At 40.2% G+C, this 13024-nt stretch overlaps 3 protein-coding genes across 4 annotated transcripts in view; all 3 read left to right on the forward strand.

The window, feature by feature from the left end:
• Positions 1-7417, forward strand: part of LOC111331806 (uncharacterized) — a 69405-nt gene extending 61988 nt beyond the window's left edge. The window contains exons 1-5 of one of the 2 annotated variants that reach the window (XM_088746653.1): positions 547-790; positions 1333-1380; positions 2653-2991; positions 4043-4360; positions 5519-7417. In XM_088746653.1, the coding sequence (XP_088602779.1) occupies positions 760-790; positions 1333-1380; positions 2653-2991; positions 4043-4360; positions 5519-5745 (963 nt within the window). In that variant the 5' untranslated portion in view covers positions 547-759 and the 3' untranslated portion in view covers positions 5746-7417. Of the gene's footprint in view, positions 1-546; positions 791-1332; positions 1381-2652; positions 2992-4042; positions 4361-5518 lie in introns of those variants that run through there. The other variant, XM_088746606.1, reaches the window with a different exon arrangement.
• A 439-nt stretch (positions 7418-7856) lies between these two features.
• Positions 7857-9815, forward strand: LOC111331807 (uncharacterized protein K02A2.6). The gene has a single exon (XM_088743039.1). The coding sequence runs from the start codon at positions 7857-7859 to the stop codon at positions 9813-9815; it is 1959 nt and encodes a 652-aa protein (XP_088599165.1).
• A 363-nt stretch (positions 9816-10178) lies between these two features.
• On the forward strand, positions 10179-11176 carry LOC148742058 (uncharacterized). Its single transcript, XM_088743101.1, has 2 exons — positions 10179-10549; positions 10636-11176. Exons 1-2 carry the CDS (start codon positions 10179-10181, stop codon positions 11174-11176), a joined length of 912 nt encoding a protein of 303 aa, XP_088599227.1.
• Positions 11177-13024: the final 1848 nt, after the last annotated feature.

The raw sequence follows: 13024 nt of genomic DNA on the forward strand, positions 1-13024 counted from the left end.
GCGCCCCTTTTTAGGGAGGAAATTTTTTGGTTTTTGGTAATAAAAATAGGGACCATAGGCAAATCACCTCGTCAACGGCAAAGAGGAAGTGATGAAACAAGATTTAATTAGCAGAACAACTGCCTTGCACGTAGGGGATTGCGCGGGGCACAACCTTGTTCATTTATTACGAGACGTCCTCTGCAAAAGAACAAAGTATGGTCACAAAGTTTGAAGTAGTTTTAGGCCGGAAACGACGACGGGAAAACGTTCACGTCCTTGGAGACGGTAAACTTGTCAAACCATTTGCGTAGTTCCTAAGAAAAATTTCAGTTGATTTTACTGTCGACGTTTAGTTAGCATCACACTCATGCGTAAATTAGAACTGATCTGAAGCACACCACGTAAATTTCGTCAAAATCCATATTTTAAAACATTATCGGGAATATTGTGTTCTTTCTACTTGTTTTTCTTTTAACCATGGGTAGTGTAAGTCAAGCCTGCGTCCGCGGTTTAATCAGAGGTCATTTCTACGCCAAAATATCCGTCACGAAACACATGACCCGTATGTTTGGTATGAGATTCAATAGACTTTTTTTTTCGCATTTCTAAGTACATTATGCCATTGACGAAGACGCCATCGGAAAACTTTCACTTTCGACTTGCTTTCAAAGCCTAGAGGCAAGTTTAACTCGTACGCTGCGTATTTGTGATCATTGTTGAACGTATGACTTCTAATGCGAACTATACGAGATACGAGAAGAAATACACCGTTACTTCATGGCATATGGCATGGCTGATGTATTCTTCGGTAAGTACGTTCTGCAACTTGTTTATTTTCTGTGAATCTTTCAAAGTCTCGTGGATCTGTTGAGCCTTCCCGAAGGAAATCAAACTGAGGAGTTTCTCTTCTCAAAAGACTTGCACCTTATTAAGAGAGAGAGGTCTCTGGCGTAATCGATTGATGACAGGGTTGTTTAAATTCATTCTTATGCTCGAGGGTCATGAAACGAGTCATGACAGCTTATATGTTATATGCTTCTGGTCTGGCTGGTTTTCTGCTGATATCGTGGATTTTCTCAGTAGCTTGTGCTCGTGCAACTATGGAATCGTCCCTATAAACTACAATTATCACTTTGGTGACTTAGGACTTTTACCTGCAGTAATGCTTCATCATGACAACAGAGAACTAGGGACAGCATTGAATTGTTCAGTTATGGTCGGACTCATATGCAATCTTTTCCCCTGTTGATTTGCAGCGTGTTCAACGAACTGCAAGGCATAGCTGCAAAAATTACAGACCTCGTTGTTAAAAGTTCAGTAATTTCATGCTATGAGTTTATTTATTTTCAGGTATGGCGCTGATAAGTGTATTTATAGATGAATCCATTCTTACGAACGGTGAGAGTGAGCCTTCTTTCTTTAAAATCATATCACATGGTCTACTTCTGGTCACATCACTCAAGCATTGAGATCTATTTTGACCGCAACTATCACATTTTAAAAGTTTTAGACCACAAAAAATTCACTCTAATCACGGAAATTATTAGTTTTCCCTCAATTTCTTCAGCTGCTGTTTCCACTCGGCAAATTTGCGCTTCAAAGCCCCCACATTATTCAACTTCCGGGGTTCATGCCGTGTAAAAGCTTTCCCTAAGGATCAGCCAGACTTGTGAACACGCTAAGTACAGTGGGTGAGTCAACTCTATCTTTAGCGACCACCCTTGATGCAAAAAGAGTTGAAAAGAAGAAAAAACAAAATACAATACTGTATAACTAGCAAGCCACAGACCGATCAGATCTGCAGATCATCACATTAGCATATCTTATATCACATCACATTAGTTTAATTGAACAAATAAACAGCATCAAAATGTATTCGGAGTGAGCTGAAATTCCTCAGAACGAGGCCTATTACTTATTCATTCTTGTTTGTTCTTTTTTTTGTGAAAAATGTTTGCTATTCGGCATTTGTTCCTCGTCGAATCTCTTAAAAACAGGTTATCAATAAACACATTAATTTTAGTCCCATTGTTACATAATTGGATGCTGCAGAGATTTAACCCCATCTCGAGGATGGTCACTTATCGGAAACACGAAAGGAAAATGATGTTTCAAATTTTTGTCCACTAAAATGGTTGCAGACGCTCAATAAATTTGAACAATGGTCGCCTAGGAGCGAAGTTTTGGAACAGCATCTGCCTAAAAAATGAAGGGATCATTCACAAAGTGGTCATTAGACATAATTGACCATTTCAGTCACGATTAAGTTGTCTTATCATCATCCTTGTCATTTTAGCTCATTATCAGCATTAACCCTTTGATCTCGAAGAGTGACTAGCATCCAATTTCTCCTTAAAGATATCACCACTGAATCACACATTTAGGTCATTAGAATAAAGGAAATGATCACTAACTAAAGAAGCTCTTGATTGTTAAACAAATCTCCTTGTTGGCTTCTTAGGGTATACATAGAGAACAGTATGGAGAATATGTACACTGATGTTAGGGCGTAAAGGGTAAAATTTTTAAAAAACTTGCAAATAACAATATCGATCGTCATTGTATTTTAGACCTCCGCACTGTGGCAAATAAAAGAGGCCAATTTTCTTTTTTATCCTCTTCGCGTAAGAACGTTTATTTTGAAACTGACATAATTTCTGTTATCTTCAGGGACTAAAACAAAGGAGGCTTGCTATGATACTTCCTTTGACGAAACCTGTGGGGTACTTAATGGAACACATAGAACAGTTAGGGATGTCGACTGGAAAGCACATGACCCGAAAAATGATAAATGGACTTCGTTCGGATACTGTAACGGGCAATTGAAATGTGAGATAAAAAGATCACTTTTACCCAATGGAATCAAAGTTTTGAAAGTTGCGAATGCCACCATAACGCTACAAGTATCATCAAAGACCAACAAAGACGGTCAGAGCCGGTTACGCTGTAGAGTTGATTTAGAGGGTCACACATCCTCGCCTCACGAAGTGATTATCAAATTTGTTTATTGTAAGTGAAACACCTTTAATTTTTTGCTCTTGAGATGACAGGGCAGCGTAAGATGTAACGACAGTAGATTTTTTTAAAACTTGAGGACCGGTTTTTTGCAAAGGGAAGAGGAGAAGTGGGGTCGGAGAATTTTGGTTGTGAAACGATAAAATTTCCCTGATTCCCCATGAGATTATTTAATTTTATCTTGAACCCCATCTTTGGCAGTCATATTCTATAGAAGACAACTTATCCCCCCCACCGTTCCCCTGGAGACCAGATGATCCTTCCCAGAATCCTACAATCCCCTTCCCCAAGGGCGATGAGTAATGACTGGTCCCTTAACAGCTGCTTCCTGCATCAAGCCTCTTCTATAAATTCTGCTCTTTTTGTCGTTTTGAACTCTTAACTCCCAGAAGTGATTAAAATGTAAGTTCTTCCTATAATAACCTTGCAACATTCAGCAAACCGGTAATGATAATACTCATACTCATCAGGTAGAAGTTTTTATCCTGATCTCACAAAAAAGTTTTGTGAATAATTTACAAGGCAATGTGTATCAGCTGGAGGGGAGAATTTACAATCAGATCTTAGTATGTGAGTTCAGATAAACAGTCTACTAGAAAGGAAGATAGACCGAAAATAATTAACGGAAATAACTTTCGAGGCTCTATATAGAGAACAATACACGGGCGCCAGCGCGCTGCGCTCACCTGTGAGATATCGAGTTGAACACTCGAAGAGTTCCACGTCTAAAACGAACCATGTATTATTTTGTTTATTACATAAACAGCATACACCTTTACTGAAACGAAAAGTGGACTTTATTAATGACTTAAAAATATCGTAATTTTACACATGTGCAGTTATGGCTTTCCTCTGGGCTGGAAATCCTTGTGAAATAAGGCAGTTTATATTCCAAAAGTTTTATTGTTCAATTGTATTGTCGCCGTTTCTTTCGTACCACATTTACACAGTAAAGTGGTTCAAGGAAGTTGTTTTCTCATAGGATTGTAGATGAGAATAAATTGTTCGTACTTAACAGTTACCCTCTTACATTCCACTTTTTAAGGCATTAGAGCTCACAAGACAGATGGTGGGGTCAACTTGACTGAGCTCTTACGAAGTATTATACCTTGGGAAAAAGTTGTCGACGTTGACCTTTTCGACATTGAAAACATGAAGTTTGGCTACTGCAACAATGCAGTTTGCAAAAAGACGGTTTTTAACAGCAGCCGTCTCTGGAACAGAACGACAGTCCAAAGCGGCTCATTGCTGCTGACTGGAATTAAGGATAATGATAAAGTGCTTAAAATGAGGGCAACCGTCTACTTAAGCACGTCAACAACACGTCATTACACCATAAAGGTCATCGTGAACAGTTCTCAAGGTAATCAATACACTTTGTTCAATGTTAAGATGTTTATTATTGACAAGCACTACAACCCTTTTAGCGCTATGTGACTGTTATAAAGATCCATCTCTACTAAGGCAAGCCACGAAGACTGGCTGGTTTATCTTCTGGTGATCTTAACGTTCCCTTAAAGGAGCACTCTTACGAAACCGCACTATAATTTGAAAACCCGAAAAATTCAGTTATTTAATCATAATATGAATTTTTAGCGATTAATAAAGCCTTTTCGATAATAATTTTAGTTGAAAGTCAATTCTAGGGCGAGAAATTACGATTTGAAAACCGTTCCGCCATTAATTTTCGTAATCACTTGCCAGGCTCAAGAAGACTGGCGCGAGTTTGGAGCGTGACGTAGATTACTCATTTGACGCGCCGTGCTCGTGGCTAATTTTCGAAAACAGTATTTTGATCGTATATATTGCTTTTATAACACTGAGACTAAGACTATTTCACTAAATTTCACGAGGTTTTTGGTGCGCTCGACTCCGGATCGAGTGGTCCGGGTTCGAGCCCCGGCCGGGACATTGTGTTGTGTTCTTAGGCAAGATGCCTCTCTCCACCCAGGTGTTTAAATGGGTACCGGCAATTTAATGCTGGGGGTAACCCTGCGATTGACTGGCATCCCATCCAGGGGGAGTAGAAATACTCCTAGTCACTTCATGCTACAGAAACCGGAGTTAAGCACCGCCCTGATGGGCCACTATGCTCGTAAACAGACTTTACCTTTTACCTTTAAGACTATTTCACTAAATTTCACTAACTTTCACGCCAACAGTGTTTTGAGTAATCTATGTCACAATGGGAGTGACCGCTGACCGAAGATAAATTTGCCGCGATTACGAAAATTAAAGGCGGAACGGTTTTCAAATCGTAACTTCTCGCCCTAGAATTGACTTTCACCTAAAATTATTATTGAAAAGGCTTTATTAATTGCTAAAAATTCATATTGTAATGTAATAACTGAATTTTTCGGGTTTTCAAATTATAGGGCGGTTTCGTAAGAGTGCTCCTTTAAGGGTGCAGGGGTGGGGGAGGCTAACAGAACGACTGATAGAGGAATGATAGAAATCATTTACAAGGCAACGTCATCGTCAAGCATCCTCGCTTTCATCATGTAAATTAATTCTCTTGCAGGCATTATGCCCACTACACCGTCCATTCTACGAACAATTAATTCCACTCCGGGCTCCTCCTACTCGGGGGCTGCTAAATCTTCATCTGAGAGCTTTGACGGATATCCAACCACGAGCATTGTGGGATCTCCATCCAAGAACGCTACAGGATCTTCAACTCAGTGCATTGTCCGTATAATAGTTACCACTTTCCATGCAATTTTGGTTCCTGTAACCTTATTTTGGTAGCATCTCTGTTGGAATGAACCGTGAAACCTTATATAGAAACTAGCTGGAGGTCCCACCCAATTTGTTGCGATGCAGTTGCAACTGTAAAGGCCATCGAGAGAGTTGTTATGCCAAATGAAAAGGCTCGTAGTGCATTGTTCCTGACATTGCCTTCTTTTCTAACGACAACAACAATAACTTTATTTGAAGAGGGAGGCGCAATAACCTATTACATTTTTCCAACTTATATTACAACCCTCAAAATAAATAAATTTGGGAGATAAACGAGCATATATATATATATATATATATATATATATGTTGTGTAGAAAAATACGACTACGTTTTAATCATTACGAGCCTGTTTCGTAATTGCTCACTCATCTGCGGATTTGTAATACCCCCTGATGAATAAGCAATCACGAAACAGGCTTGAGGGATAAAAACTTAGTCTTCGTATTTTTCTACTCAACAGATACAATAAAATACTCAACATATACAATAAACCGTCTGACGATCGCAACGCAAGCTGCGTGAAACTTAGAGTAATGGTGAAACGATCTTCCTGTCATTAATTTATAACCGCTATTGAAGCGCTCTGCAACCCGCATCGAGCACTTTTTCACAGCAACGACTTCTCCTAGCCTGTTTATATATATATATATATAAGAAAACGATATTTAAAATAGAATAAACTTTAAAAACGTGATAAAATTGAAAATGTATAAATCGATGAAGAGAGTAAATATGCATAAATCGATGAAGAAACTAAATAGGTATAAAAAAAAAACTAAACAGGGGTTTTCGTGGCCACTATGAAAACAGCAGCAATGAATAGAATAGCGACAAATTGAGCACAGTAGATCCTCCGAGTGCTCGGCTGAGGATTGGCGTGAGTGAGGTAGATTTTGTAATTTAGCCTTCGGAGAGGAGAGAAGAAATTTAAATGTCGGCGGAGAAGAAGAAGTTGACAACTCTTTTAGGTCGGAACTAAGCTCATTGAAAAGTTTAGTAGTACCACAGAAAAGTGTGCGTTTCCCAGAGTAGCTACGTGGGCACGGCGCCTACCAAAGGTCTCAACCAAAATTTTAGGTGAGATGGGAGGGAGAGAAGAGAACGGGACCACATAACCATTGAGAGAGGTAAAATCATAACTTTGAGTAGTGGAAAATTCTCTGGTTACAGTACACAATTCTTCAGCTAAATGTCAATGGCCTTAGCTATTTTTTTCATTCAGATTGATGGGAATCTTCCTGGATTATTTTACATTTAATTTATTTTCCTGCTACTACATTTCTCAATGGAAACCCTTCCATATATTTAACTGGTTGACTCCTTAGCCAGTTATTCAGAGGTCCAAATAACCTGACTGTCTTAACAACTTAAGAGTGCCTGAAACATCCTCACTAGTAACACCAGTTGGGCACAATTTTCAATTTAAGGTTAAGAGATTTTGTGATTCTGGTTTCAAATTTCTTATCATACACCTCTCTATTCCTGCACCCATATTGATTTATGAATTCAAGTTCTCACCAGTGTTCCAGCCATAGAATATGATAGAAGTATCTAAAGATGGTTATTTCCAATCACATGATTGTACAGTACTCTTACTGTATTACCTGTGTAGACTTTCCACAACCTGTATCTCCAGCAATAATAACCACCTGATTACATCCCAACGCATTTACAATTTTCTCTTTAAAATTGCTTATGTGAAGGCTGTAGTGTTGGGCATGCTGTGGTACCATGCCTCGATTTCATGCAAGCGTTCTTGTAGTGTGCTTTCTTAATAGCGGACTAAACCATCCAGTTGTGTTTACAATCCAGTGTATTTCTTGTTTGATTTCGGCCATCGAACAACACATGGTGTCAGGAAAAGGATCTTAAAAATAGGTTAAGCTCTGGAAGGGATTATTTGAGTCCGAGGATCAAGGATGCCTGAAGGATCCTCGAGTGAAAATCAAGCACCGATGATCAATCCTGTGTCGTACCAAATATCGCCATTAAAAGAATTCGACTTCTCGACACCTTCCGAATGGATCAAATGGATAAAGCGATTCGAGCGGTTTCGTTCTGCATCTGGACTAAGTAAAAGAGATGAGGAGAGCTAAGTAAATACGCTCCTATACTCTATGGGAAGCAAGAGGGATGACATACTGGCGAAATTTGGCGTCACAACCGACGATTCAAAGAAATATGACATAGTAACAGATAAGTTTGATGGCTATTTTGTAAAGCGAGGAAATATTATCTTTGAACGTGCAAAATTTCACCGACGTAAGCAGGAAACAGGTGAGTCGGTTGACTCCTTTATCACTGATTTATATGGCCTTGCCGAACATTGTCAGTTTGGTTTGTTACACAACGAAATGCTCCGTGACCGTAATGTGGTGGGTCTAGCTACCAAAAGCTGTCAGAAAACTCCAGTTGGATGCAGACCTTACCTTGGAAAAGCCATTAACACTGTGCCACAGAACGAATCAGTTAGAAGCCAACAATCTATCGTTAGAGGACAAGATGACGCAAGTCAACCAGCAAAAGTGGACAGAGTTCACAAGTCCAAACCTCAGAAGCCTCCCAGGGTACCACAGAATCCTCAAGGAAAATCCTACAAGCACTCGGTCGGCCAAAACGATGTAAGCAGTGATGTCTGCAAACGATGTGATAAAAGTCCAACTCACAAAAGAATCCAGTGTCCTGCCAAAGATGCCCGTTGCCAAAAATGTAAAAAGAAAGGTCACTTCCAAGCCGTCTGCCTAAGTGGAAAAGTAAATACAGTCGTAGAAGTTGATTCAGATTACTTTCTTGGTGCCCTTAGTTCAGACGAAATCGACAGTCTACACAGTGATCCTTGGAAAACAAATGTCTTTATTAATGGCACTAGCGTTGAATTTAAACTCGACACGGGAGCTGATGTCTCAGTTGTTCCCGACTTCATCGTTCCTAAGTTGACTGCTACACTTCACAACACTAAGAGGACCTTGACAGGGCCTGATGGGTACAAGCTCAAAGTCGTTGGAGTAATGTCTGCCACCTCAAAAGCCAATCACTTGGAATCAAAGCAAGAGATCTTTGTTGTAAGGAATTTGAAAGCTGCACTACTTGGTAGGCCCGCCATTGAAGCTCTGAACCTGGTGAAAGTTCTAAACGCTGTGGAAGAGTCGCACAAAGAGTATGTGCAAGCCAGACACCATAAGCTTTTCAAAGGATTAGGAAAACTTGAGGGCAAATACCACATTCAACTAAAGGACAATGATGTTGCTTATGCAGTGAACACACCTCGACGAATTGCACTGTCACTTATGCCTAAAGTTAAAAACAAGCTGGTGGAACTAGAGAGACAAGGAGTGATGTCAAAGGTAGACCAACCTACAGACTGGTGTGCTCCTATTGTAGCTGTCCCAAAAAGCAACGGAGATGTTAGAGTCTGCGTAAACCTAACCAAACTCAACGACCTATTGAAACGCGAACGACTAATACTCCCGTCTGTTGACGATGTTCTCGCTCAGTTAAGCGAAACGAAAGTCTTTTCAAAGTTAGATACGAACTCTGGCTTCTATCAAGTTGAGCTTACGCCAGAATCGGCTCTACTGACAGCCTTCATAACACCGTTCGGGCGGTTCTGCTATAACAGGCTATCGTTCGGAATAACATTAGCACCAGAGTACTTTCAAAAGAGAATGCAGTCTGTATTTGCTGGAGTGGAAGGAACGTTAACAGTCAATATGATTGATGACATACTGGTCTATGGGAAAGACCAGACAGAGCACGATGAGCGCCTCGAGAAAGTGTTACGCAAGCTTGAAGAAGCAGGAATCACCCTAAACGGCGGAAAATGCGAATACTCAAAGGCAAGCTTGACATTCCTTGGCCATGTGGTAGACCCGTCTGGAATCCGTCTAGATCCCGAGAAAATAAAGGCACTCCGCGACATGGAAGACCCTACTAATGTGACAGAGCTTAGACGCTTCCTGGGAATCATGAATCCACTGGGAAAGTTGTCTGACAAAATTGCCGAAGTATCAAAACCTCTGAGAGACCTGCTCAGTACAAAGAATTCCAGGGTTGGGGAAAGCCCACAGAAAGAATAATTCAATGCCTTTAAGAATCTCCTCTCAAGCGAAGATGTGGTGTTGGCTCACTATGAGCGTGAAGCAGAAACAAGTGTCTCAGCTGACGCATCTTCATATGGATTGAGTGCAGTTCTGAAATAGAAGCAGAAAGACCTGAACTGGAAACCTGAAGCTTACCAGTCAAGATCGTTAACTGCATGTGAACAAAGGTACGTCCAAATTGAGAAGGAAAAACTCGTCACCACATGGGCATGTGAACGCTTCAACAGCTACTTTCTCGGGAAAACCTTTGAAGTGCAGACAGATCACAAGCCTTTAATATATCTTTTAAACTCAAAGAAAGATTTGGATTGCTTACCTCATCGCATTCAACGCTTCCGAATGCGGTTGATGAAATATAGCTTCAGCATTGTCCATGTACCCGGAAAGAATCTAAACTCTGCTGACGCCCTTTCGAGAGCCCCAAAGTCTGAGCCAAGGACAAAGGATTGCACTTTAGAAGAAGAGGGAAATCTTTACGTTAACTATGTCTTCCAGACTCTGCCTGCAACTGGAAAACGTCTAAAAGAAATGAAAGCACATCTGCAAGAAGAAGAAGTGTGCAAACAGATCATGGATTATTGTAATAAAGGCTGGCTACAAAGGTGTTCCTTAAAAGGCCCAGTAATGCTGTATGCTCCCTTCGCAGCAGAAATTACGGTCCAAAATGGATTGCTACTCAAAGGAAGTCGACTAGACATTTCAGCTTCAAGGTATAGTGAAATGCCGCGTGCGAGCAAGAGAGAGTGTCTGGTGGCCTGGGATAGGTCTATCTTGTAAACGAGTGTTCCGTTTGCAGAAAGTACAGACGAAACCATGTCGAACCTATGATTGCATCGGAACTTCTATACTACCATTGGCAAAAAGTAGCCTCTGACCAACTCTTCTGGAAAGGAAAGACCTACTTACTAGTGGTAGACTCTTACTCTCGCTACATTGAAGTGTCTCCGTTAGCAAGTGCAACATCACAAAGCATTTTCGCGAGCCTGAAAACTGTATTCAGTCGTTTCGGGATTCCTGAAGGATTTATCTCTGACAACGGTCCTAACTACACGTCAGAGGACTTTGTGAACTTTGCAAAGGACTATGGATTTACCCATGTCACGAGTAGCCCACTTTACGCACAGGCCAATGGAGAAGCGGAACGTGTAGTTCAGACTGTGAAGAGATTGTTCGACAAGTATACTGATCCCCACTTAGCTCTATTGGCATACCGTTCAACACCTTTGGAACAGGGGTATAGCCCAGCGCAACGTCTTATGTCACGAAAGGCGTACGACGGTACTAGTACATCCCTGGAAGCGGCTGAAACCGGAGGTGATAGCATCAGAACGTCTTAACAAGAAGGACTCTGAACTCAAGCAGAGGCAGAAAGAGAACTATGATTCACGTCATAGAGTTGATGATTTGCCTCCGATCCCTTGACTTCCGATGACCAAGTTCACCTTCTGTTATATCGTGACCTTGTTTTGTTATACTTGTGTTACATTATATTAAGTTACGTCATAGTTGTGTTACGTGTACATGGTTGTGCCTGCGCAGGAAAGAACAGGAATAAAAGGAATCTTGGAATGTTCATTTTCATTGCTGGTTTGTTTATAATTTCGTCCTTGAGTTTCCTAAGATACAACACCTTCCACAAATGAAGACAAACGCCACTGTTCAAAGAGAGCACGGTGAAAGGAGTTACATCAGGTCAACGCCTAATGGTCAGGTGCGCCGGAATAAAAGACATCTCAACTCGCTGCCCAAAGAAAAGGGTAACAGAAGTCCCACAATCTTCGCCACAGCCCGTGACGAAAGCTGTAGCAGTAGCCCCAGTTCCCTCTGATCAGTTAGAGAACCTCATAATCCGTTCTGGTGGTGTGGTGCGACCACCACAGAGACTTGTTGCTGAATAGACTGAAAACTTAGTTTGCTAAGTTTGCAACCTGTCTGTGATGCTTAGGACACAAGCAAATTTGGTCATATTTGTTGCTATTAGGATAAGTTTGTTTTGTTGGTTAACTGGTTGTAAACCCATACGGGAGGTGTAGTGTTGGGTACCCTGTGGTACCATGCCTCGATTTCATGCAAGTGTTCTTGTGGTGTGCTTTCTTGGTGGCGGATTAAATCCTCCAGTTGTGTTTACAATCCAGTGTATTTCTTGTTTAATTTCGCCCATCGAACAACACAAAGACTTTCCTGGTCTTTCTTTAACCTCACTAATTTGGAAAACTGCAAAAAGCAGTGAAAAAAACCTGTTCATTTTTGCAGTTATGTGTATGCTGTTGTGTTAAATGTGGCCTCATAGGTTCAGCTAGATTGTGGAATTAACTTCCAATATTCAAAATTTATTAAGTACAAAATAAAAAAGATGTTGTTTAAAATGGAATATGAGACTTGTTCTGCTCGTTAAGAGTGGATAACTTACAACTCTTTTGGAGCTTTGAGTATTAGCCTTGTGAATAAAGTTAATCTTAAATTATCTTATATTTTCATATTAAGTAAATATGGCTATGGGCCTGATTACATTATGTTACGGAAAGCACAGGGTGCGCATTTCAGTACAACGGATTCACCTTAAATGCCTTTTAAGAGTGCTGAAGGATGCTCATACTCAAGCTATCATTACTATAATAATTACTATTATTATTATCACTATTATTATCATTATTATTATAATTTTTTACCTTTTGCTTCTGACAAAAATCAATATAAAACAGCAAGATGGATTTAAATTCTAAAAACTCTTCTCTTGATAGCTCTTTTGACTGTGGCTTATTTTTCTTGTCCAAAGAGGTGTTAACTGTGAAATGAGCCAAAAAAATATATCTTAAGTAAGTGTTATACATTTAAAGAATAAATGTGTTATTAGTTGTGAAAATTTCCTCCTGGTTTGTCCTTCACACTTCTTGTACTTTCATTTCTAGCCGCATTGCTATCTTACGAATGACAGGCCCACTCGCTGCTAAAGGCCACGTGCGCGTGTGTGAGATAAGATAAGTTGAGTTTGTAATAACGTGAGCGGTGAAAGCGGGTTGATGTGAGTATAAAACCCGCAAATTAAGTTGTCTTAAATGAACCAGCCGAGTTTAATTGTCGTCCGTCAACGACATGGTCTATTCAGACCTGTTTAACTTTACTTGTTGTCTGGTCTTCATTAACAGAAAAAATTGCGTAAAAATCAAACTAATCTAATTCAAAGT

Source organism: Stylophora pistillata, chromosome 1 (genome assembly GCF_964205215.1).
Source record: "Stylophora pistillata chromosome 1, jaStyPist1.2, whole genome shotgun sequence".
Taxonomy (NCBI): Eukaryota; Metazoa; Cnidaria; class Anthozoa; order Scleractinia; family Pocilloporidae; genus Stylophora; species Stylophora pistillata.